Raw genomic sequence first — 25815 nt, 5'->3', positions numbered from 1 at the left:
ATTTGGGGGGCAATAGAGGATAAGAATTGTTCTAGGAGGGGAGATTTGGAGAGGAGTGCTAGGAGTGGTGATTTAGGGGGATTTGTGTTGGGAAGAGTGATGGGGAAATGGGATTTGTGCTAGGAGGGGGGAATCTGGAGCTGGGGGAGAGGATTTGTGCTTGAAGGGGAAATTTGAGGGGTAGAGGATTTGTGCTAGGAGGGGGGGTTTGTGCTGGGGGCATACTAGGAAAGAGAGGATGTGAGGCGAGGCGGGGCAAAGATTTGTGCTGGGAGGGGGAATTTCAGCAGGGTGGCGGATTTGTACTGGTAGGAGGGGGAATTTCTGCTTAGAGGGTAAGCATGCAGACTGTTCTCAATTTTTTTTTTTTGGGGGGGGGGGGGATTTTCTTACACATACTGCTCATACATCTTGGTGTAGGGGGTGCAATTTGGCATGTTCGCCCTGGGCTCTAGATGACCTTGTTCCGGCACTAAGTACAAACCCCTGCCATCTCAGGGACATTCCATTTTTTGACCAAGGTGGTGTACAATAAACAATTAGAATGTACATAAACTCTACGATCGTGTATGGAAGTTCATTGTTTGCCTACAGAAAGAAAACTCAGTGTGGCAACTGTAATGATATCACATATTTGCCTGCAGTGACATCATTGGAAAACCAAGCCACCAGGTTGGGATCCCATCATAGAGACCTTACAGCATCATGACCAGCAAGTATGCTTGTGCTTGAAGGCATGAATATGTAATTACAGTCTTTACTTTCTGAAGCTGTAATACCAGCAGCTGTTAAATGTCATGTTTTACAAATATAAACTTGTTAAAAGCTGTGACTTTGAAGTTATAATATATGCCGAAAAGATGCCTTGGAACCTGAAGAAAGAACTCTCCTTTCACCAAGCCGTACAATTTTTCTGTAGCAGTTCATTTGTACATGTGTAATTTACATACCTCGTGTTAACAATCATGCTGAGAGCATTGAACTAGGTATTCGTTTTAAATTTAAAAAAAGCGCGCACCTTTTAAACAACAGGTGGTTTATTCTTTCATCACTCCTTTGTAGCTAAACACAAGGTAGCCGGATCACTGCAAAACTCTTAGGCCGCGTACACACGCGCGGACTGTTCGCCCAACTTTGTCCGTCAAACAGTTTCGGCAAACAGTCCGCTCAAAATTAGCATGGACGGACATGGCCACACACGACGAACGAACAGTTTGCTGAAACCGTGCGCGATGACGTGAACGGCACGTACGACGGGACGAAAAATACGACGTCCTATACACTGCATTATAACTTTCGGCGTGTAAATCCTTTTTGAGCATGCGCGGAACTTAGTTTGACGAACAAGCCTACACACGAGCGGACTGTTCGCTGAAACAAGGTTTCAGCGGACAGTTTTTCGGAAATTCCGTAAAACCTTGTTCGTCAAACTGTCCGCTGAAACTGTCCGCTGAAAGCCCACACACGAGCGGACTGTCCGCCCACTGTTCAGCGGACAAAGTTGGACGAACAGTCCGCCCGTGTGTACGCGGCCTTAAGCTCCATACACACTATCAGATTTTCTGCAGATTTATGTCTTCAGATTTACCAAAACCATGTAGTGAAAGGCCCTGCCTGATTGCATACACATTGAAACTCCTAAGGTTTGACCTCATATTATATGGTTTTTGGTAAATCTGAAGGAAAAAATCTGCAGAAAATCTGATAGTGTGTATGGGGCTTTATTTACACAGCACTAATCATGTGCTTGTCCAGAACACATCTCCGACTCCGACTTATTTGCAGGCTTTTTTTTTTTTTACTTTCTGGGATGTTCTTGCGGGTGGGACTATTTCTTGTGTTTCGGGTGGAAGGTCACCTCCGCAGCCGCCACATGCCAATGTTGGCTCAAGTCCCGGCCAGCCTTCCCTGGCGGAGTGATATATCTCTCTTCACTCATTCATGGGGAATCTCCCGCTGTGTTATGGAGCTGGGGCCTGAACTGTTCGGCAGTCGTCCACTCACTGTAACAAAGCCCTGCCTCCTAAACTGTGATAGACAAAACACTGATTCAATGCTGGGAAGATGTAATCAGGGTGCCGATGAGGCTGCAGATTGGCACAGTGAGGCTGCAGTTGGGCACAGTGAGGCTGCAGATGGCACAGTGAGGCTGCAGATGGGCACAGCAAGGTTGCAGATGGGTACAGTGAGACTGCAGATGGGCACAGTGAGGCTGCAGATGGCACAGTGAGGCTGCATTGATGGGCACAGTGAGGCTGCATTGATGGCACTGATGAGGAGCCAGTTGGGCACAGTGAGGCTGCAGATGGCACAGTGAGGCTGCATTGATGACACTGATGAGGCAGCAGATGGGCACAGTGAGGCTGCAAATGGGCACAGTGAGGCTGCATTGATGACACTGATGAGGCTGCAGATGGGCACAGTGAGGCTGCATTGATGGCACTGATGAGGCTGCAGATGGGCACAGTGAGGCTGCAGATGGGCACAGTGAGGCTGCATTGATGGCACTGACTAGACTGCAGATGGGCACAGTGAGGCTGCAGAGGGGTACAGTGAGATTGTATACGGGCACAGTGAGGCTGCATTGATATTCACTGACGAGGCTGAAATGGGCACAGTGAGGCTGCAGTTGAGCACAGTGAGGCTGCAGATGGGCACAATGAGGCTGCATTGATGGGCACTGATCAGGCTGTGGTTGGCACAGTGAGGCTGCATTGATGGGCACTGGTGAGGCTGCGTTGATCTCTTGTATCATGTCTGCAGTCTACGACCATCTCTTGTATCATGTCTGTAGTCTCTGATGATCTCTTGTATCATGTTTGCAGTCTCTGACTATATCTTGTATCATCACAGTATTTATTTTGGATAATCAAACTTACAACTGGCTGAAGAAAGATAGATATCCCTTGATGACAAACTTGCACTTGTTTCAAGGTGGGGTCTGGGGAGGGACCAGGGGCAGGACCAGGGTGGGGCTGAAGGAGGGACCAGGGATGGGGCTGAAGGAGGGACCAGGGGTGGGGCTGAAGGGGGCCTCATCAGGTAGGCTGAATGGGGCCCCGTGATTTCTATCAGCAGCCCTGCATAGCAGTACATCGTTTTGTTATCATGGTTCATTAAGTTGAAGTATACCATAAAGTTCTCCTACTGCTGGCCCTCACGTAAAGTATATAAGAGCCCAGACCACTCCGATCTTGTGGAAAGTATATATTGTACGTATCTACAACCATGGCAGCCCCAGTGGAAGAGTGAACCACTAATGGCCCCATTAAAAACTGTTAAAGTCAGTCCCTGCTGGCTTCAGTGGAAGGGCAGCAAATTCAAGAGGCGTTCCAGTCTGTAAAAAAAAAAAAATTAAAAGTCAGTAGCTACAAATACTGTAGCTGCTGATTTTTAGTATAAGGACATTTACCTGTCCAGGGATCCTGTGATGCCAGCATCCCTAGCCAATTCGTCAATCGGCTTTGGGTGCAGGCGTCGGCATCTGTACTAAGGAAAACAGGACATGAAGCCTTGCGGCTTCACAGCCTGTTTCCTACTGTGCATGCGCGAGTCACGTTGCCCTTTCTAACAAGTAAGGGCATGAATACCATAACCAGGAAGGTGACACTAGCTTTCTGGTGATGCATAATTAAAGTGAAATGCATTGAGCCTAGTGGAGCAACGCTGACGTCACATCCAGCCCCTGACTCACATCGAAATCGAGGCTTGGACCGCACACCGGCTCCACAGGTGCTGGGGGCAGGGCCAAGTCTGGCATTCTGACGCAAATGCTAGACTCGGGAGCGCACCGGCAAGGTAACCCCCCCAGGAGAGCGCTTCTGCTAGGGGGTTATACGATGCGGGGAGGAGCTACCAGCGCCGCCGGGGGACCCCAGTAGTGGAGGGTCAGAGCCAGTCTGTGCAAAACAAACTGCACAGTGGAGGAAAATATGACATGTTTGTTATTTTAAAAAAATTGAAGCCTTACAATCACTTTAAAGTATTACTAAACCCACTTCATAAACATCTATCAATAAATGCTGTTATTACGTGCTGTTCATACTCACTCAGTCACTATGGGAATTGTTTTATGTATTCTGCAAAAAAAACCTGCTGTTCTCTATTTTCACCTTCTGTTCATGTCTTCAATACAACCATGGATTTTGCAGCTGTGGTGGCAACTCCGCACATACTCAAATAAATATGGTCCTCTGCGCTACCAGGTATTGGTGATAATCCAAAAATATAAATAAAAATAAAAATAAAATGTGACTAAACTGTGAATAATGTGGAAATGCTGCATGAACGAATGTGTTCAGAGTACACGTAAAACCAATATATAAATATAGTGATCATGCGCAATTCCTCTGGTGCCACTCTGTATTGAGCATTATAATACAAGAACCATGTATCCAAAACAATCAATATATAACTTCTTAGTGAACAAAAACAACTATTGAAAAAGAAGTTTCCAAGCATCCATCAACAAAAAAAAACCTGAATACAGTCGTTTCTAATAACGCTTCCACCAATGACAATGCCTTCACCAAACAGCTCAGCGCTCTCAGAACTCTCACCTCAATGATATGAATAGAAAGCCTTATGGACAGATATAGAAACTGGTGATCTTTCCTTGGTGTATTTCTTTCCTATCCCATCTATATAAAATCCAGACTTCAGGCTCCAGACTCTTGAAGTGTCACTAATGACTCCAAACAATAATTGCAGTAGAATAGCCTTCTGTTTTTAGAGTTTTAGCAAATGTTATTTCATAAAGGGGGGAATCAATAAGAGCAGAAAAAAAGCAGACATGTTCCTGAGAATCTAGAATAACTGACACAGTCTTGCAGCATTTTTGAAGCTGTGTTGAAAACTATCCTTTAAATCTAAAGCCCCGTACACACAATCGCATTTTCGGCAGGGAATTGTGTAATGACAGAATGTTGGCCTAAAATCTGACCGCTAATACGCTCCATCAGACAATTGTTGTCCAACTTTCCGCCAACAAATGTTGGCTAGTAAATTTTCCGCGGACAACAGTTTCCTATCGTCTGTACACAAGTCTGTAACACAAAAGTTGAAAGTACAAACATGCATGCTCGGAATCAATGCTCACCAAACACGACATTAGAAGAAGGTGCCCAAAGTGTGGCGCTCAAGAGCTGAAATTCCTTGTAGTACGTCACTACGTTTGTGTTTGTTGGCCGACAATTGTGTACCGTTTGTATGCAAGACAAGTTCCTGGCACACGCCCTTCAAACATAAGTCTGACATTTTGTTGGCCAACAATATGATCATGTGTACCAGGCTTTAGAGTAGCTGAACACCAAATACAGAAAATTTTGCCATGGGGGAGCCAAACTAACTAAACACATAGCAGCATCTCCATTATGTACAACCAGCCTAGCAGCATTCATGACTGGCAGATATTCTGTGAGATCAGATAATCCCACAAACATCACAACTGGATTTGTTTGATTTGAAAATTTGAGATGGAAGAAATACTAAAACAATTGGTTGTGGCTAATATCGCACAGTAGTATGGCTGCTGAGGCAAGGATTGGTACTTTTGTATTCGTGGCAATCTCTGGTGGCCTACCACAGAATGAAATAACATTTGCTGAAATTCTAAAAACAGAAGGCTATTCTACTGCAATTAATGTTTCATTGAGTCATTAGCGATACTTCAAGAATGGAAAGCTTGTAGGGTTAGATTGTAATGTGTATGGTGGGCTCTAGACCCTGCCCTCTACAGAGGATGAAGTGCAGGAACCTAAATGTTCCTGCATATACTGTACCTACAGCAGGCTCAGACACCTGGCTTTTATGGCTAAATGCCAGGACATTCTGACCGGTAAAGCTTCAGCACTTTCTGGTAGTACTTACATATGCCCTTCCCTTCCTGCCTCCTGCACACTCTTATTGGTCAATGTGGTAGCCCACCACAGTGATATGTCAAAAGGAATCCAGATATATTGGAGTGTTAATTGACAGAATGGCCTGGCATATGGCCATAAAAGCAAAATATTGGAGGCTGCTGCAGATATACAGTATGCCAGCAACTCTAGGTGTTTGTATTTAATACCCATTTTTCTAAAAGAAGATGAGCAGTGAAAGCCCCATTATGTCTATGATTATTTTAATTGAACTGTATGTTTTACCTATATAAATTGCATGTAACCAATCTGTTACCATGCAATTCTTTGTCTCTCTTGCAAAGACCTGGGAATAATTTATAACAGAGATCCAGCACTGCTTCAATCACATTGACATATGTTTTATACAAGAATACAGCCCATTCTGTAAAGGTCTTTCTGGCTCCTGCAGGCTAAGTGGTCTGGTCTGTTGGTGTATTTTTCAGCCTATGGATTTTATGTGTACTAATAAGTAGAAAGACATGGTGGCTAATATGAACCATTTCAAAGCCTTTAAGTAACAAAGAGGCAGTGTATGAGGTATAAACAAAAGCAACAATACTGCAAAGAACAGGACAGTAACTGGGACAAGAAGCCAAACAGGAAAAAAAAAAAATAACATGGCGCCACAATATGTTAATAAATAAGTAAATCCTGCTTGCTGCATCTTTAAAAGTAAATGCTATATAGAATTCAATGGTAAAGCACCTAAAAAGCACGTAAAATGAACCTATAACACACCACACAGATGTGAACCAGACTAATTAGAGATATCAATGTCAAGGGAAAATGTATCTATGCAAATGTCAGACTATTTACAAAGTAGCAAAAAATGCTGTGAGATTTCATACTGAGTTTGCAATTAGTTATTTGATTTAAGATAGATAATATGGCAAAAAAACATATTTCTTATTTTATTTGCAATGTAGTAAGTAGCTCAGGGACAGGATTCAGGAGGACAATAAATTAGAATGGGCAGGCACGCACATGAAATTGACTCTCACAATGACACTACCTGCAGTATGCAGCAGTACAGATGATGATTACACCTCACTGACATGACATGTCCCCTCCTGAGTCACAGTGACAGTGTCTCTCCGCGCCAGGTGGTCCCTCCAGTCCACTCCAGTCAGAGCGGCATTGACTGTCCCACAAGTTGCCTTGCTCCTGTCCTGCAAACATGCATACGAGGCTCCGGTTGCTCTGTTCGGCTCACCTTTGCACCATTAGATCACACTACGTGCTTGGGCACGGCCTCTGCCAGACCCGCCCCCTGCCAGCGCTGTCCGAACACACTCTAGCAGGCATTTGGATGGTGCAGCTGGCTGCAGACCGGAACTGCACTGTTCTTAGCCTAGCATCACAGCCATATTTTTTACTGGCAAACTTTTCCTGTCACTGGCATTTACTGGCAGGAGAAAAATGCCCCTTTTTTTTACTGGCGGCCACTAAAAATACTGATGGTTGGCAACACTGCTATAGATGACTCCATTGGGTTGATTGTAAAAAAAATGAATGGGTGGGTGGAGGAATCCTTCCCACTAAGACATTGTATTCTGGCAGGGGGGACTCCTGTCCTGATCAGTGTCTGCAGCCCTTTAGCTGCAATTGCGAATTGAGAAAAAGTTTCCAAGAATCCTGTTCAACAGAAGTCAATTGTTAGATTGACCTCTGACAAGCAGGAACTGCCACACAGGGATAGAAATTCAGTCAGTCCTTGCTAAACCGGCCTTATTTTGATCTCTCTATGACCAGCTTTAAAGGGGTTGTAAAGGCAGAAGGATTTATATTTTAATGCATTCTATGTATTAAGATAAAAAGCCTTCTGTGTGCAGCAGACCCCCTCGGCCCCCCTAAAACTTACCTGAGCCCCATCTCTGTCCAGTGATGTCAATGAGTCCCTCGGCTGTCTGTGACTTTCCCTCCCGATTGACTGAGATACAGCAGCTGCGCCATTGGCTCCAGCTGCTGTCAATCAAAATCAGTTAGCCAATCAGAAGAGAGGGGGATGGGCCTGAACAGCAGCTCCATGTCTGAATGGACACATGGAGCTGCAGCTCGGCTCGGGTGCCCCTATAGCAAGCTGCTTGCTGTGGGGGCACTCAACAGGAGGGAGGGGCCAGGAGCAGGGAAGAAGGACCGAGAAGAGGAGGATCGGGACCACTCTGTACAAATCCACTGCACAGAGCAAGTTTAGTATAACACGTTTGTTTTTGTTTTTTTCTTGAACGAGACTTTACAATCACTTTAATATACAGTACCCGATCTCCATTTTGTAATAATAATTACATGTATTTACCAGCAATTTACACGTTATGTTGTACATATTGTATAGTCATATCAGTAACTACTCTCAAGGAGGTTACAATCTAAAAACCTGACAGGTATTCTACCTTTATCTCACGTACTTAGGAAAATTTACATAGGATTAACCAATCAGCATGTCTTTGGTTTGGAGGAACCCTCACACAAGCATAAGGAAAACATGCAAACTCCATGCAGATAGCAATCTGATTGGCATTTGAACCAGACACCCTAGTGAGGCAAGGCAGCAGTGTAAACCCCTAAGCCACCATGTTTTCCTCTGCCTCTATACTGATACTTCATGCCTATATGCATGCACGCCAGTGATGGTGGCATGGTATTTCTCATGGTGGGTTGACCTTTATGGTAAAATTTAATTCAACATAGTTACTTGTAATCCACCAGAGGTGCAAGTGACACAGTGACAATGTAGAAGCACAATAAGAAGACAGTAAAAAGCATTGTCACCCTATCACAGAAAGTAGAGTAAAAAGGAGATTTAGTGCAGAATCATTCAGTATTATTTTGATGAAAGCTACAGGTTTTAAAAAAATCTAAAATTACTTTTGAAATTATATATGTGTTGACCAAGAGTTGCTATATACCACTCCAAGTCAAATACAGCATCACATCTCCCATTCTACATACAACTGTAAAATAGAAAATGAATAGGCAGCTGTGTTACTGAAACCCCATCAATGTACAGTGGTGTGAAAAAGTGTTTGCCCCCTTCCTCATTTCCTGTTCCTTTGCATGTTTGTCACACTTAAGTGTTTCGGAACATCAAACCAATTTAAACAATAGTCAAGGACAACACAAGTAAACACAAAATGCAATTTGTAAATGAAGGTGTTTATTATTAAAGGTGAAAAAAAATCCAAACCATCATGGCCCTGTGTGAAAAAGTGATTGCCCCCTAAACCTAATAACTGGTTGGGCCACCCTTAGCAGCAACAACTGCAACCAAGCGTTTGCGATAACGTGCAATGAGGCTTTTACAGCGTCCTGGAGGAATTTTGGCCCACTCATTTTTGCAGAATTGTCCTAATTCAGTTACATTAGAGGGTTTTCAAGCATGAACGGCCTTTTTAAGGTCATACAACAACATCTCAATAGGATTCAGGTCAGGACTTTGGCTAGGCCACTCCAAAGTCTTCATTTTGTTTTTCTTCAGCCATTCGGTGGTGGACTTGCTGGTGTGTTTAGGATCATTGTCCTGCTGCAGAACCCAAGTTCGTTTCAGCTTGAGTACACGAACAGATGGTCGGACATTCTCCTTCAGGATCTCTTGGTAGACAGCAGAATTCATAGTTCCTTTTATCACGGCAAGTCTTCCAGGTCCTGAAGCAGCAAAACAGCCCCAGACCATCACACTACCACCACCATATTTTACTGTTGGTATAATGTTCTTTTTATGAAATGCAGTGTTCCTTCTACGCAAGATATACTTGGACACACACCTTCCAAAGAGTTCCACTTTTGTCTCATCGGTCCACAGAATGTTGTCCCAAAAGTCTTGGGGATCATCAAGATGTGTTGTGGAGAAATTGAGACGAGCTTTGATGTTCTTTTTGCTCAGCAGTGGTTTTCTCCTTGGAACTCTGCCATGCAGGCCATTTTTGCCCAGTCTTTTCCTGATGGTGGAGGCATGAACGCTGACCTTAACTGAGGCAAGTGAGGCCTGCAGTTCCTTGGACGTTGTTGTGGGGTCTTTTGTGACCTCTTGGATGAGTCGTCGCTGCGCTCTTGGGGTAATTTTGGGCGGCCGGCCACTCCTGGGAAGGTTCACCACTGTTCCATGTCTTCGCCATTTGTGGATAATGGCTCTCACTGTGGTTCGCTGGATTCCCAAAGCTTTGGAAATGGCTTTATAACCCTTTCCAGACTGATAGATCTCAATTACTTTCTTTCTCAATTGTTCCTGAATTTCTTTGGGTCTCGGCATGATGTGTAGCTTTTAAGGATCTTCTGGTGGACCTTACTGTGTCAAGCAGCTCCTATTTAAGTGATGCCTTGATTGTGAACAGGTGTGGCAATAATCAGGCCTGGGTGTGGCTAGAGAAATTGAACTCAGGTGTGGACAACCACAGTTACAGTATGTTTTAACAAGGGGGGCAATCACTTTTTCACACAGGGCCATGATGGTTTGGATTTTTTTTTCACCTTTAATAATAAACACCTTCATTTACAAATTGCATTTTGTGTTTACTTGTGTTGTCCTTGACTATTGTTTAAATTGGTTTGATGTTCCGAAACACTTAAGTGTGACAAACATGCAAAGGAACAGGAAATGAGGAAGGAGGCAAACACTTTTTCACACCACTGTATGTGATGACCATGAGTTACTATATACCACTCCAAGTCAAATATAGAGCTTAAATGCCCAATCGTTCGGAGGAATCCCCCCTGCGTGGGTAATGTTTGGCCCCAAGTTTGTATGTCAATGAAAAATTTAAGAAAAATGATTTTGAAAAAAAAAAATGCCCAATCATTACACTTTTGAAATTACTTTAACATGTTACATCTTATATGAAATTTTAGTGATTAAATGAATGAATGAGTGACTTGTATAGCGCTGCCTATGCGAACTGAATCGCCTCAGGGCGCTTTCTTGCCACCGGTGTCCATCTGCAGCTTTTTTATGCGGTCCTTTAACCTGTAGGGTCCCAACACACTTAACACATACAACATTGACATACACATATACATATTATGGCCAATTTTTTTTTTTTTTGTGATTAGGTTTTTATATACATTAGGCATTTACCTGCAAGTAGCCCCATTTTGGAGGATCCATCAGTTGCCACCAGCCTGGATGTTACCAACATTCCCTAGGATGACACGCACAGCAGCTATTCCCACTACGTGAGTGCTATACCATTTTCTCTTTGTTCAAAATGTTAATCAATTAATCAATTCATTTGAATAATCTACATTTAGATGGAGGCGCCCTCTTCGTTTTTCTGGATAAATAACCTTAATTTCCTTTTATTCAGCGGTATAATAGTAGTGCCATTTCCTTTCTTTATATTTCAGTTTTGGAGGATGTTTAATGGTGTTCTTTAGAGTCACAAACAATCACATGTAAGTATTCACTTGATTTACACTGCAGAATTGAATCTGATTCTATTTCATTACACATAATGATTTTAGATCCTTTACTTGCTAGACCTGCAAACAAATTCTTAGAAGATGACTTTGCGACTTGCCCAATCAATGTCCCTGTCAAACTCTATGTAGATGTCACCCTGAAGGACCCACCGCTCACCGCCTAGGGGGAGAGGTGTGATACCCACCCTTTCTGTCTCCCTCTGTCCGTCTGGAATTCATTAGGGTGGAGGGGCAAAAGAGCAGATCTGAGTGAGGGCCCTTGTTCTAACAAGTCCAGTAATGAGCAAGGTGCTTCGAGGTCACAGGGATACCAGACATTACAGGCAGGGTCTGTTTTCTCACAGCTTAGTGTGAACTTGTATATGTATATACACACACTAAGCTCCTTCAGACAGGAGGGCTGACATGCATTCTTCACTCTTCTCTGTCATTCGAAATCCTCTATTTTTCCCCTTAAGCCTATTTATTTTGTGTAGTTTCCAAAATTTGGATGCTTCAAATATTATCCATAGAGAGGTCATACAAGTTCAGAAAGGTATTATGGAAAGTGCTTTGGATAAAATACAGGATAACGATAACAAAAGAGAGAAAATGCTGTTCAATTTAAAAAGGAACTTTTTACACTTTCTATACTAATTGAATGGTATGTACGATCGAAACCGATATTTAACTTGATGCACCAAGGGCCACCAAGATAAAATGTAATCTTTATTTCCGTAATCTAAAAATATGTTTCATGACCATAAATGTAATTTCCTATAGGGTGAGGTAAAAATAAATATATTATACTTGTTTTAACGTGGTAGTTAACCTGTGGCAGCTGGTGTTTTTTTGGGGGGAGACAGCAATTAAAACTCCTCCTGAGTGGCACCCACCCCCTGCTGTTTGCCGGTTGGTCTGGCATTTACCCCATCAGCAGCGTGGTGCAGTGGGTGGCAGGCAACATGGTGCAGCGGCTTCATGTCCTCTCCTCCATGGTGGCTTCCAGCTCTTCCCCTTCTCCTCCTAGGTGTCCAAAAGGATCGCCAGTCCTTTCAGCCAATCAATTGACCAATCAAAACCGGCTTCCTGATTGGCCGTGAGTAGGATCAGTGTTACAACAGCGAATATCCATTCGCTGTTGTAACATCTGGGTGAGATCAGAGTGCACTCTCTGTGACCCAAGCCAACCCTATATTGAAACCTATTAGAGCCTCTGGCTCTAATTGTGCTTCAAAAAAACACCCCCCCCCCCCCCACATTAGAATCCATGCGTCCTGTTTTTTTGAAGGGGAATTTTGATGGGGAGCATCGATGGAAGGGGAAGACAATCCACTGACAAGCAGGTTTTTTATAACAGAAGCGACCCTAGTGTTCTCTTCTGTCACAAATGCCCCTCCACCTGTCAGCAGGTAATGTGATTTGAGCTGCACATGTTGTCAGGGCTGGCTTATCCCTTCCTTCTCTGGGCTGGCTGCTCAGCTGTCAGCTAATTGCCAGTTCTCATCTCTCTCCACAGTCACCCAGCTGTTGCTGATCCTACTCGTCTGACCTGCCTACTTAAAGCTGTCCAGCTCACTTCATCTCTGCCTTTGCCTTGGTCACATCACAAGAAACCATCTCCTGCGGTTCTGTTTAAAGACTGGCTCGCTGACATCCCTTCTGGCTCCTTACCCTGCTTGCTGTTGCTCCACTTGGATCCCTGACTTCTGGCCTGGCTGATTACCCGATCTGGTTATTGAACTCTGGACTGCCTGACTATTAGATCCGGTTACTGGACTCTGGATATGCTTTGACTACACTTACTCTATTTACCTTTTTATTTTTTATTAATAAACATGTATGATTTAATTGTACTTCTGCCTCGGTCTGGTTCATGATTTCTGACACATGTGCAGTGCAGACCACATTATGGCTCGCTCTGTGTGCCATGGATGCGCAGGAGTTAGGTCACTTACGGCGTGACCATTCAAACACCTTATGATTGGGAACTTGGAGGGAAGACCAGGCAAAGATGGAAGCTGAGGTAGACCAAGGAAAGCCTTGTCAGTGCAGTACTGGAGGGCTCCGTTTGCAGGTAAGTCTTTCTTAATGTACTAGTATGCAGTGCATACTAGTACATTATGACCTAAGCCTGCACGGGGGACCATTTAAAAAAAAATACTTTACTATCACTTTAAGTACATCCAAGTAACATAAATCTATATGGATGTCAAGTTGTATAGCGAACAATCAATATGTATTGGGCACAATGATGGCAATATCGCAATATCATCCCCATATGGTACAATCATATGAATAGCCAAAACAGTTGTAAAATATATACCTGGGCATACTTACCAATATGGTCTTAGAGGATGCTGATGGCAGCTACTACTGTTCACCTGTCCTTCCATGAAATGAATTACATTAATTAAGAAAGAAAGGAATAGTGTCTAGAAATCCTATCTCACTGAGAATGTGAAGCGAGACATGTAAGTTTTAAGATCCCTTTGGGAGCACATATTTTTCTATTCTTTTTTTCTTAGGGGTCACATGAATTAACTTTTCCTCCTCCATCTTTTTTCCCTTTTATGCTGGGGTGAGGTACAAAAATATGGATTTTTGTGGATATGTTGAATATGGGGCTCGTCCATTAGTGGTGTTTTTGCATTCACATGAATGAGTGTACCCGCATTACATATCTGAGAGAGATAGGTCTTGAGAGGCCATCAGAGAGATAGCTTCCCATTCTGAGTGAGATGTTTTACCGCCGGATTTGCAGCGCATTTCGGTCGCTAGTGGAGCGCTTTTACCCCCCCGCTAGTGGCCGCGAAAGGGTTAAAACCGCCGGGAATACGCCGCAATAGAGGCATTTTGCCGGCGGTATTACAGCGCTGCCCCATTAATTTCAATGGGGAGCAGCGGTGGAGGAGCGGTAAACACACCGCTCCTTCACCGCTCCAAAGAAGCTGCTGGCATGACTTTTTTCTGACGTCCTGCCAGTGCACCGCTGTAGTGTGAAAGCCCTCGGGCTTTCACACTACATACAATGGTGCAGCTTCTTTAGGGTGGATTGCAGGCGCTATTTCTAACGCTATAGCGCCTGTAAAACGCCCTGGTGTGAAAGGGGTCTTAAGCATCCTTGCCCAGTTTAAATCTATAATTGCCACATAGTATTGGTTTATGACTATGTAAGGCAGGGGTAGGCAACCTCGGCCCTCCAGCTGTGGTGAAACTACAAATCCCATCATACCTCTGCCTCTAGGAGTCATGCCTGTGATTTGTCAGGGTCTTGCAATGTCTCATGGGACTTGTAGTTTCAAACAGCTGGAGGGCCGAGGTTGCCTGCTCCTGATGTAAAGCTTTTGTAAGTTTTGCGCCTGACCTCCCAGGTTCATCTGCCTGCCATGATTATTGAAAGGAGTTGTCACCCACACTATTGAATTATTCATGAAAGCAGAACTCTGCCCAAATAACTGCTTATAATGTGTTTTATATGCAAGAGGATATGCAATTCTGTCCAGCCGCCTTTTGGATTTATACCCTGCTGCCACACAACACAGGCAGAAGTATGACAGTGGTGTCACCTCTCTGCCAACAACTTGATAATTTGACAATAAAGGAGCATCATACTAGTGTACTTTAAAAACACGTTATGCATTTTCAAAAACACATATTTTGTTTTTAAATGTATTGCGGTAAAATTTAATATAATCCATATGTGGCTTACATGCGTGCTTGCTGCTGGTCACTGGCATCAGCTGCCATTATTAGCAACCAGAGAATATAGCTACAAATGCAATGCCCAGCATACCTCCTTGGTGGTCACCTCCAGCTCCTCTCTTCTCTTCATGTGCAGGAGTCGATCCAGCCGGCAGTGCAAAGAGCGGCTAGGCAAAGCAAGACTAGGCAGGAGAGCTGGGAACTTTCTCAACTCAGACAGCTCGTGAATGTGAGGGCCGGACCAACTCTATTACATTAAAAGACAGAGCTGAGAGGACCTGGGGGTGACCACCATGGAAGCATTGTATGTGTAGCTATCCACTGGTTGTTAAGGATGCCTGCAGCTGCCAGATCCTTAACAACCAGCTATTCACTGGTTGTTAAGAACAATGGCGGGTACTGGCTCCTTAACAACTAGCATATTTGGTTTACTATAGAAAAACACCAACAAACACACCCTTGGTGTGTTTTTGGTGTGTTTCCACTGACTTAAAATGGAAGGTGTGTTTTGGGTGCGCTTTTGAAAAATGCACCAAAGATGCAGCATGTAGTACTTAGAAAAATACAGCACAAACACAGCACAGTGATGTTAAAGGGTACATTTAAAGGGGTATAATTTTGATGCGCTTTTGTCATGCTGGAAAGGTGCATTCTAGCATGGCAAAAGCTCACCAGTGTGAAAAGGGCCCTAAAGCCTAGTACACATGGGCTCGAATGCCGGGCAGCATCAGCCGGTTCAATAAAAAACGTCCGAATTTCAGCCCGTGTCTGGCAACCGGGCCGACAGAAAGAAAAAACTGAGTGTGTACTAGGCTTTAGGGTCTATTAGTACCAGAAGCAGTAGGACTGTGTTGGGTGGCTGTTACAGCACAGTCTCACCACAGTTCTAACACAAGACAAGGCAAAATGCTTGTCTCCTACCTGGCTGGTTCCCAACACCGTAATATGGGGGTGTGTGCTGAAAAAAGTATGGCAGGCTGTACTTTTTTCCAATGCAGCGTGAGATTTTCATCACTTCGAACTGTGTGATTGCCGGGAGAAGTTAATGAAATGTCACTGTGTGACAGTCTAATAAAGTTTGTTAAAAAAACAAAAGTGAACAGTGTGATGCGCCACTATCCCCACATTGGCACTGCAGTGATCCCACAGCATTGCAACGCACACCAGACACTGTGTTGTAATGCAGTGGCTGGTGTGAATAGCCTCCTACCTCACTACCTCTTCTGGAAGTCTGTTTAAAGCATTAACTACTCATTTGGCAAAGTAATACTTTCATATAAAAATCAAAATCCTGAAATACTAAGCCCTTGTACACACGGTCGGACATTCTGACAACCAAATCCGTTGGATTTTGTCCGACGGATTTTGTCTGACGGATTTTGTCCGAAACTGTTGTATACACACGGTCGGACAAAGTTGTTGGAAAATCCGAATGTACATAACGTGATGACGTTATTTCGTTACGACGGGACTACGTTCAGGCTAGTAGCCAATAGCTTTGGTCTAGGAATTTGATCTGAGCATTCATGGCACTTTGTCCATCAGAGTAGGCTACACATGATCGGAGTATGTCCGATTGGAGCATTTTGTCGGAAAATTTTACCGGCAAGTTGGAAAAGTTGGTCCGTCGGATATTCCGACGTAAACAGTCCGATGGAGACCGCACACAGTCGGAATATCCGACAAAACGGTCCGATAGGACACATTCTCCGACCGTGTGTACAAGGGCTTAGAGTACATAGAAAGCTTTATTTTTCAATAGAAATATCATTGGCTTTATATTTTTTTAGTTTTGCCTGAAATTCAGCTTTCAACTGATATATGTCTTGTCCTGAGAACACCTTTTACTGCCTTTTTTTCTCATTAAACTGTGTATCTATTTCATGCTTTCAAGACTTTAGCATCTCGTTGCAGATTTCCTTTATCTACTGTTTAAACATCTTCCTGCTAACTATTCTCTAAATGACAATCTCATTTGTCTTTTTTCCCAGACACTCCAGCTGAACCACTGCCCGTTGGCCTGAAGAATGACTTGTCCCAAAGAGGCCAATTCTGTTTAACACTCCCACTCTTGCTTCTCACCCTTTCAATCACGACACTTCGACACCAGAGGTTTGTACAAAGCTTTAATGGTTAAAAGAGCTTTTGTGTACTAGCAAAACCACCAAAGTAAAATATAAAAAAGGTATATTTCCAATGGTCAAATAACATAAACAATTAAAAAATATAGATAATACATATATAGATATATATAAATGTCTATTTGAATTTCAAATACAAAGACCGCCAGTAAAAATGGCTTTTAAATACAATAAGCTATAGAAAAAAAATATATATATACGTGCTTTACAGAAAACCTTTTACATTACATATATACAAAAGCATTGGCTGACATGACAAGTTTGGGCTCGGTTTACCCTGTGGGTTTTATATACCTCATTTGCTGGGAGGTTGCCAGTTATGAAATACTTGGCTTCAGGCCTTATTTTTCCAGAAGTGTTGTGTCTTGTAGACGCGGGGAAAAATATGGCGTGTTGCTGATGTGTTACACCATTTTATGGTTATTAAATGATATACATGCAGTACATTATTTTATAAGTAAGGCAAGTGAGACAGGATCACAAGTCAGTGCTCTTTAGCGCCATTTATACCTATTCACAGAACAGTTCAGTGGCAGGCGTTTTGGAAATTGACAGGTCACAGTCATTATTGCTCCATTGTTTTTAGTTAGCATTTGCTCTCTTGGTAGAGGAAGTGTATCCTGGTGAGCTGCCAGCTTAATTAAGCTGTAGTCATGGGCAAGGGACTCTTCTCGCTTCTGCCAGCCCTGGCAGGAATGTGAATGCGCCAGTTTGGTCTCTGGGACCTCAGTCTGTGCTGTAGTAAGGGAAGGAACTAGTCAAATAAATCTTCTTCGTGTTTCACTTTGGGATTTGGTCTACAGTAGAATATTCTGCTTCAGAGACCTTAGAAGAGTCAATTAGTTTGGAAAGCCCAGTCTTAGAAGAGTAACGGAATATAAAGGCCTTCATAATCTCATAGCGGTAGTTCCTGTGGATGAAACTGTACAAGATTGGATTTATGCAGCAGTGAAGGAGTGAGTAACATTGCGTGATGTGAACTCCTGCATACAGGAAGTTATCAAATGTGCAGGTGAATGGCAGGACCTGGAGAAAGGACAAGACATCCAACAATACCATAACATGATATGGAAACCAACAAATCATAAATACAAGAACATAAGAAACAATTAGCCTTCCACTAATTCTTCTTTCCTGGTCTCCTGCTGAAGTCAAGGAAGAGGAGGAGGAGGATGACAGAGTCCAAGCCAGCATGCAATAGAAGACTGCAATAATTGGAAAAGGAATAACAAATCCCAACACAATGGAAAGAATTTCCATTCCCAATAGCCACTCTTTGACGGATTCCTCTGGATACATGGAACGACAGTATGTTTCATTAGTGACTGGGGAAGATACGGTTTTTAAATAATAGGTGTCTGGAAGGGAGACTACAAAGGCAATGAGCCACACAAGAACGCAAACCATTCGGCGAATTATCTTCCTTCTGCGTTTACCAACAGCTCCACGCATTGACACTGAAAAGTAACGATCAACACTCATACATGTGAGGAAGAAAATGCTGCTGTAAAGATTAATGCTAAAGATCAGATGTGTCACTTTGCAGGTCACCTCACCCATTGGCCATTGGTTATGCTGTACTAATGACACTACCAAGACGGGTAGAGTTAGAAGGACACAGAGGTCAGCCACAGCCAAATTGAAAATGTAAAGGTGAGTCTCATAGCCAGTAGTCTTGGACTGAATATTGAGCCAAATGACAACAGAATTGGCCAGAAGTCCCATAACAAAGATGAAGATGTAGACAATGGCAAGAGTATATAACAGAGCGCTCTTGTTTAATGTGTTGGGGCATGATAAAGACTCCATGGTGATGCAGTCTCCAGAAAGGCAGCTGCTGTTTAGGTCACTGGAGTTGATGCTGTCCGAATAATCCATTCCGGCGGTGTACTCTGCAGCATTCATTGTTGTATAGAATCAGTAGGACACAGTAGCCTGCACAAAACAAAACAATACATTATAAAAAGAAAAACATACAGATATCATCTAAATTGCTACATTCTAGAAATGAGCTCCAGCTCTCCAACTGATCTGACACTACAAGTTCCAGCATGCTTTGTCAGTTGAAGGAAGGAACTAGCAGCTATCAAGCTGGCGTTTATACAGACATGATTTAACCTGTCCATCTTTCTGCATAGCTCACTTAATCCCCTAAAGACAGGTCTCTAACATCCTGGCCACAACAGGTCTCTGACAATAGCATTAAATCGTAGTCACTCAACAGCTACAACAGCACATCAAAACAGACAAAACAGGGCAATAACAGGAAAGCAATGCACAAACAACAGAATGACAACCCAGTAAAAACAAAAAAACACTTATTTCAGTACAAGTGTCTGTGTGGGTGAGTGTTAAAATGTACGCATAAAAAAGGTTTGTAAAACGTATAGATTGCAATACCAATGATCTACCATAACCTGTAGACAAGACTCCAAACCTTTTACAGTAAAAACTAGAGAATTTGCCAAGTGTGACTTGTCTTATTCACTAAATGCAAACAGATGTTATAGTGGCCACACATCAATATGTGCATGTCATCAACCATTCAGTGTGATCAAATCATTCAAACTGTTTAGAAATCAAAGATGGAAAACATATCCTACACTCAATAGGGGAACATTTAAATATTCTTTACAGGCTTGCAGTGGCGGTAGCTCCATACAGGGCACAGGGGCACCACCCCCATAATGTACATGCAGGGGCTCTAAGTGGCCCACTCAGGTGTGTGACAATAGCGAATTAATATTCACTATTGTCTTCCTGCTTCTCCCTGCAGCCAATCAGGAAGCGGGAAGAGCACGACTGGCCCTGAGAAAAAGTGATTGTATTGGCTGAATAGGAGGGAGGATGTACAGGAAGATCTGGGACTTGGGAGATGGCCGGCCAGAGTGATCTCTCAGTGCTCTGCATCACTCATGGGAAGGGAGGGGAGGGTGGTCGGGTGGTTTGTTTGACGGGAGAACTCGTTCGCTCCAATTATATTAGAATAATAGAGACCGTTCCATTTGTTTGTTCCGTTTTTCGACTTTGGAGCCACGCCTCAATATGATGTGTGCTCGAAAACCAGGCACATCCTTCACATTATATTTTAAATTAAATATATATGTAAAAATAAAAAAGTTATTTTTGGTGCACTGCAAGACAAAAACTTTAAAGCAGAGTTCCATCCATTTAAAAGTCAGCAGCTACAAAAAGTGTAGCTGCTGGCTTTTAATAATCAGACACCAGTCCAGCGATGCGGTTGCACAAAGCCTCACTTCTCTCCCCCTCCTCTCCACTGCGCCAGTATTATAACTGTGGGCGCCTGGCTGTGGCTTCACAGCCGGGCATACACTGCGTGCTGTGAATGGCCAGGCAATCCTCTGGGACCTGTGACGTGTTTCAGAAGATTGCAGGGAGGGAGGGGGGAGAAGTGAACCTTCTTCTGGCACGGTAGAGCCAGAGGAGGAAGTGGGAGCCAGAGGGAAACAGGGTACCTGCCCCCCCCCCCCCAAAATAACATGTCTGCTTTGAGCGGATCAGATGGCAGATGGATGTCAGTGGACACATCTCCGGTAACATCCGTCTCCCCATAGGGATCAATGGATGGCCCGCTCAGATCCACCTGAAAAACAGACAGGCGGATCCGAGCGGGCTTGTTGTGCGAAAGGGTCCTAAGTCTCTTAAAATTAGTTTGTTACAAAATTCATAAAATGGTGACATGAAACTATGGTAGAACTATAGAACTGTAGACAACATTTATAACCTCTGTCAGATTTTTTATTTTTGTTTTTTTCTTGTCCCATTGGGGAGATTTCCCTTCACTTCCTGCCCCATAGCCAAACATAAACTGAGAGGAAAACCCTGCAAACCCCCAGGTCATCAGAACTAGTGTCCCCATTGTAAGATTTCCCCTCTATTACTTTACAGGGGACAATCCAAAATTTGGGATCTTCTTTCACTTTCCCTTTCAATGATAATGGTAAACTGGACAAATAGAGAGGGTGAATCTCCAGGACACAGACAGCAATAAAAACTGACAGGTGTTCTAATCCATCTCCACTCTATCCAAAACTAGGAAAAAAAAGTACTTTAATGGTGTCTTGGTCCAATGTGTGCATTATAGTGTATATATATAGCATTCTAAAAATAAACGTAGAAATAGATTTTTATATTAAAGAGGAAGTAAACCCTGATGGTCCCGCGCATGTCAGTCACAGCACACGCTGGGGAGAAACGGCACATAGGGCAGTTTCTTCATTGCGCATGCGCCGATGACCTCATTGGCACACTACAAGGTAAATGTCTCCTAAATGGTGCACGTTTAGAAGATATTTTCAGTACATATAGGTAAACCTTAATATTTTCAGTATATATAGGTAAGCCTTATTATAGGCTTACCTATATGTAAAAATGTCTGGGGGGGTTTACAACCATTTTAACGCTGCTGTTTCTAAAACTGAGACAACTCCAAAGACATGCTGGTAGGTTAATTGGCTTCTGTCTAAATTGGCCCTAGTATATGAATGTGAGTTAGGGACTTTAGACTGTAAGCTCCTTGAGGGTAGGGACCGATGTGAATGTACAATGTACTGTATATGTAAAGCACTGTGTAAATTGACGGCGCTATATAAGTACCTTAAATAATAATAATAATAATGTCCATTCTTGGTGTCTTCTATTGAAATGTCCTCATAACAGAAGTGGGAGCTCCTGACACTGCTCTGTGTCTGGATGCCGGATATAATTATGTTAAATGGCAATGCTCATGCTGAACTAAGCATTAAATCATGAATTAAATCATCTTAATACTGCCAGACTCAGAAGTAACATGTTATTTTACCTAATTAGTGACCTGCTGTATGTCAAAGCAACAACATGGTGGTGAGAACAAATTCCATTCAAATTGAGGTCAACATGGTAGTAAATAAACATCACTACATGAATATACGGCACCACCGGTACTAACTAGATAACAGTGACTTTAACATGATTTTTTTAAAATATTTGGTTATATTCGATTTATATGGGCCAGAATTTTCTTTCATTGCAGATGATAACTCAATCATTTTTACAGTTAACACTGGTAGGAAATAAGGCAGGGATATAAGTGTAGCTACGTAAAAACAGACAGATGCCGTCTTTTAGAGATGCTTACATACACACAAGAGGCTCTCTGCTGAGATCAAAGGGTACCAGCAATGTGAAAAGCAGTAACCCTCCAGCCCCTCCTGTCCCCCCCCCAGGAATTTACAGTTGCCCCTACCGGTAGATTATGTGCAGCATTTTACAGGAAGCTGTTCTGTGTAAAGCGTATATCAGGCACACAAGGAACTGCTCAGGAATAACTCATGTCTGCTATAGATTTCCTACCCTCTGGAAACATGAAAGCGAGTTGGCAGGAACTGCACACCATGGGGCTGGTTTACCAAAAGAGTAGACATTTCTCACTTGGTCAACTGAAGTTGCTTTTTTTAAAAAAAATCTCCAATCATATTTAAAAAAAATAAAAATAAAAGATTTGCCTGATTGGATGAGTGAAGTGAGGTTTATTAACTTTGCTAAGTGAACATGTTCCTTTAATAATTTGGCGCTCAATGTTGGTATATACGTGATTTTCAGGAATGTTTGCTCATACAGTGGTGTTTCCTATTTATTTATACATTAGTATGAAATCTCATTTTAGCTCAGTAAGCGTTTATACCGTATTAATGGAGATGGACAGGGCCAGGTTTTCAATGCATTAAAACTGGAAGCTTGACATGGTTACTTCTCATTTAACGATGTACAGCTGTCTCTTCAGAAAGAGAATTTCCTAAAACTCTGCTGACCGATCACGTTAAATATTGCGGAAAAAATTGATTGATACAGAAGTGTAATTTGTCTATGTAGTTCAGTGAACTTTTAAGGGACATCAATGAGAATGTAAGCCCTACATATGTAGTAGACATTGTTTCCAAACGTCTACTTCCAAAAGAGGGGGGGTCACCCAATCAAGAGACAAAATACTTTAGCAGAACGCCATTAAAATTCTATCTTGCATTGTGCCATTAGAAAACGGATGTACAGGATATCCACATTAGGTTTATGAATATAATGCTAGGCTTCATACTTTTCTTTAATGCTCGTTTTGAGTCTGTATTACATAACCATGCATCTTCTCTTAAATAAGCAACAGGAAATCAGCCTAAAATGACCCAAGATCTGCTTTTCTTTTTACACGTGCCCTTTGATGACTAAATAACCCAAAGACACATGTGCATCAGTTCAGCTCCCTCCCCCTAACAAGAAACACATGTGACAAACACAGCAAGTGCAATTAACGAAGGGCTGCTGTAAACGTATTAATTGGTAAATATCTTTCATGTCCTTAAGTGTTGAAAGATTTTCAGTCGTTACTTAGCTGGCTATGACAATGACCTGATATAACTTTGCTCACTGTGACAGTGGCCTCATTTTCTCATTCAGCCGGCAGCAGTCCTGAATTCCAATCAGCACCAACATCAGATACTCTATACGCAAAAGCAGGCCATACATTATGCAATTTTCTTTCCTTCCAAAACGGGTAGAAAGAACTAAAATTGCTTGATTCCCCCATCAATACGATGTTGATGGGATAATCCCTCCCACGACGCTATTGTATTCTGCTGGTGGGGAGTGTGAGGAGCCTCCCTGTTGGCAAAGCACAATGATTAGTGTTGCCAGCTTATAGCCGATGGCACTAATCATTCGGGAAAAAACAGACAGGCTGGTTGTACACAAGTCCATCAATTATGATGCTCATACATAAACAGAAATTTGACTGGTCCCTGCTGAACCGGCCAAATTTCGATTCATGAATGGCCAGCTTAAAAATCTTTAAACCCCTTTCACACAGGCTGTCAGGTCTGAAAAACTGACAAGCAGATGTGATCGGACCCTCCAGTCAGACCCTCCAGTCTGCTCCTATCCGCCAAAAACAAATGGATGGTGGTCCTATTTTCCATCCATCCGGTGGATCGGATGGCATCAGATGGAAAAGGATGGGCGGTCCGTTTCCATCTGATTTTCCCATAGAGGAGAGTGGGACTGTGCCAGTGTGCTCTCTGCATAGTGGAGCAGACACAGAACTGTAATCCGCCTGCTCAATGGGGATCAGCGGAGAGATCCCCCACTGAGCAAGCAGATTCCGCTTAGCGGAGGCACCCATGTGAAAGGGGCCTTACTGAAGTTAAGAATTTTATCACTGATAGAGGGTGACCATAAATAGCTGAAGAACAGGTGGAGAGAATCAAAGTGGATGTAAACCCGATTCATGAAATTTGACCTAAGCACATATATCTGCAGTGTTTTCTTATCTCTCTCCAAAGCTCTAAGTCCTGTGTCTTTATGCTGCTCCGTTCTTCTGTTATAAGCATGATGACTTCTGAAAAGTTCTCAGACAACCAAGATAAAACCAGCTTGAAATTTGTGTTGGGGTGGGTGCTATAAATACATTAGCAGAGAGCTAGTCCAGTCACAGCACAGCTATGCACATTCCTTCCTTCCTTCCTCTGCCTGTGGAGAGGGGGGTGTGTGCCTTTCCAGTGTATGTCAAGAATCCACACCCAGTGCTGAACAGGAAGAGAAAATCTCGAATGTGTTGTACACCCGGTCAGACACTCCCGACCACAAAATCTGTCTGATTTTTTCCAACGGATTTTGTCAGAAACTGGTGTTGCATACACACGGTCGGACAAAGTTGTCGGAAAATCCGATCATTTGTAATGTGGTAATGTTCGTTTTGTATGACAGGACTAAGTAGAGGCTAGTAGCCAATAGCTTTGGTCTCGTAATTTGATCTGAGCATGCGTGGCACTTTGTCCGTCGGAATTCTCTACAAACGATCAGAAAAAGTCAGATCAGATTCAAAATTTTAGATCCTGCTCTCAAATTTTTTCAGTCGGAAATTTACGATGGAAAAAGTCCAATAGAGCCCACACATGATCAGATTTTCCGACAATATAATCCGATCGGACCTTTTTCGGCAAAATTTCCGACCGTGTGTACAGGGCATAACACATGTTCCCTTTCTAAACAGTGTAGAGAGCTGAAGACAGGAGATATGCATGTAAAATGTATGTAGGGAGTTTTGTTTCATCCCTGTGTATCATCTGAGGCCGTTCACTTCACTGGGTATAGGAGAGGGTTACATCCACTTTAAGGTCCTTTACTCAAATGACCTGATCCACCACTGTTCCTAGATTAGATGGATTAGGAATTTACTAGGATTAGGATTAATGGATCAAATTCACTCATGGTGTAGCATTTGTTATCTAGAAAAGGGACCAGGTTAGGGATTTTAAAACAAGCTGAAAAATCTCTTAATGCAGTAATAAGCACTTTTAAAGCTGAAACGTATTCACTATCACTATTTTGTTTAACATGGTTTGCTATTAGCAAAAGAAGCTTGAATCCCAAAGCACATTCTTTTATCACTCTAAGGCAGCCCAGACATTCATCCTTTTTATCATTCAACCAGCGGATTCCCCCGTTCCCACATTCAATGTGCTGTCAGAATACAATGATCAGCACTGCTGGCTATAGCTGTCGACACTGATCGATTGGGTAAAAACCTGACAGGCTGGTTGTACAGAATCGATCTGTAGATCAGCTTCTGCACAACAAGGGTGCCCATGCATGGATCTGAATTCATCCAGTTCCTGCTGAACCGGTCAAAT

General features: G+C 42.9%; 1 protein-coding gene and 2 long non-coding RNA genes across 4 annotated transcripts in view; 2 read left to right on the top strand and 1 right to left on the bottom strand.

The window, feature by feature from the left end:
- The window catches only part of LOC143924158 (uncharacterized), a 67039-nt gene that overhangs the window by 18734 nt on the left and 22490 nt on the right, over positions 1-25815 (top strand). Inside the window, exon 2 of the long non-coding RNA XR_013261831.1 lies at positions 16988-17108. This is a non-coding gene — a long non-coding RNA (uncharacterized LOC143924158). The remainder of the gene's footprint in view (positions 1-16987; positions 17109-25815) is intronic.
- On the top strand, positions 10948-13115 carry LOC143924159 (uncharacterized). The gene is made up of 2 exons (XR_013261832.1): positions 10948-11066; positions 12811-13115. It is a non-coding gene; the product is annotated as an uncharacterized LOC143924159 (long non-coding RNA).
- Positions 17109-25815, bottom strand: part of ACKR3 (atypical chemokine receptor 3) — a 28134-nt gene continuing 19427 nt past the window's right edge. For both annotated transcript variants that reach the window (XM_077448239.1, XM_077448240.1), the window contains one exon: positions 17109-19072. In XM_077448239.1, coding sequence (XP_077304365.1) covers positions 17918-19042 — 1125 coding nt within the window. In that variant the 5' untranslated portion in view covers positions 19043-19072 and the 3' untranslated portion in view covers positions 17109-17917. The remainder of the gene's footprint in view (positions 19073-25815) is intronic.

Source organism: Lithobates pipiens, unplaced genomic scaffold (genome assembly GCF_037356315.1).
Source record: "Lithobates pipiens isolate NorthernLeopardFrog02 unplaced genomic scaffold, aLitPip1_a1.2 Scaffold_22, whole genome shotgun sequence".
NCBI classification, from domain to species: Eukaryota; Metazoa; Chordata; class Amphibia; order Anura; family Ranidae; genus Lithobates; species Lithobates pipiens.
This window is presented reverse-complemented; position numbering and strand designations above follow the sequence as displayed.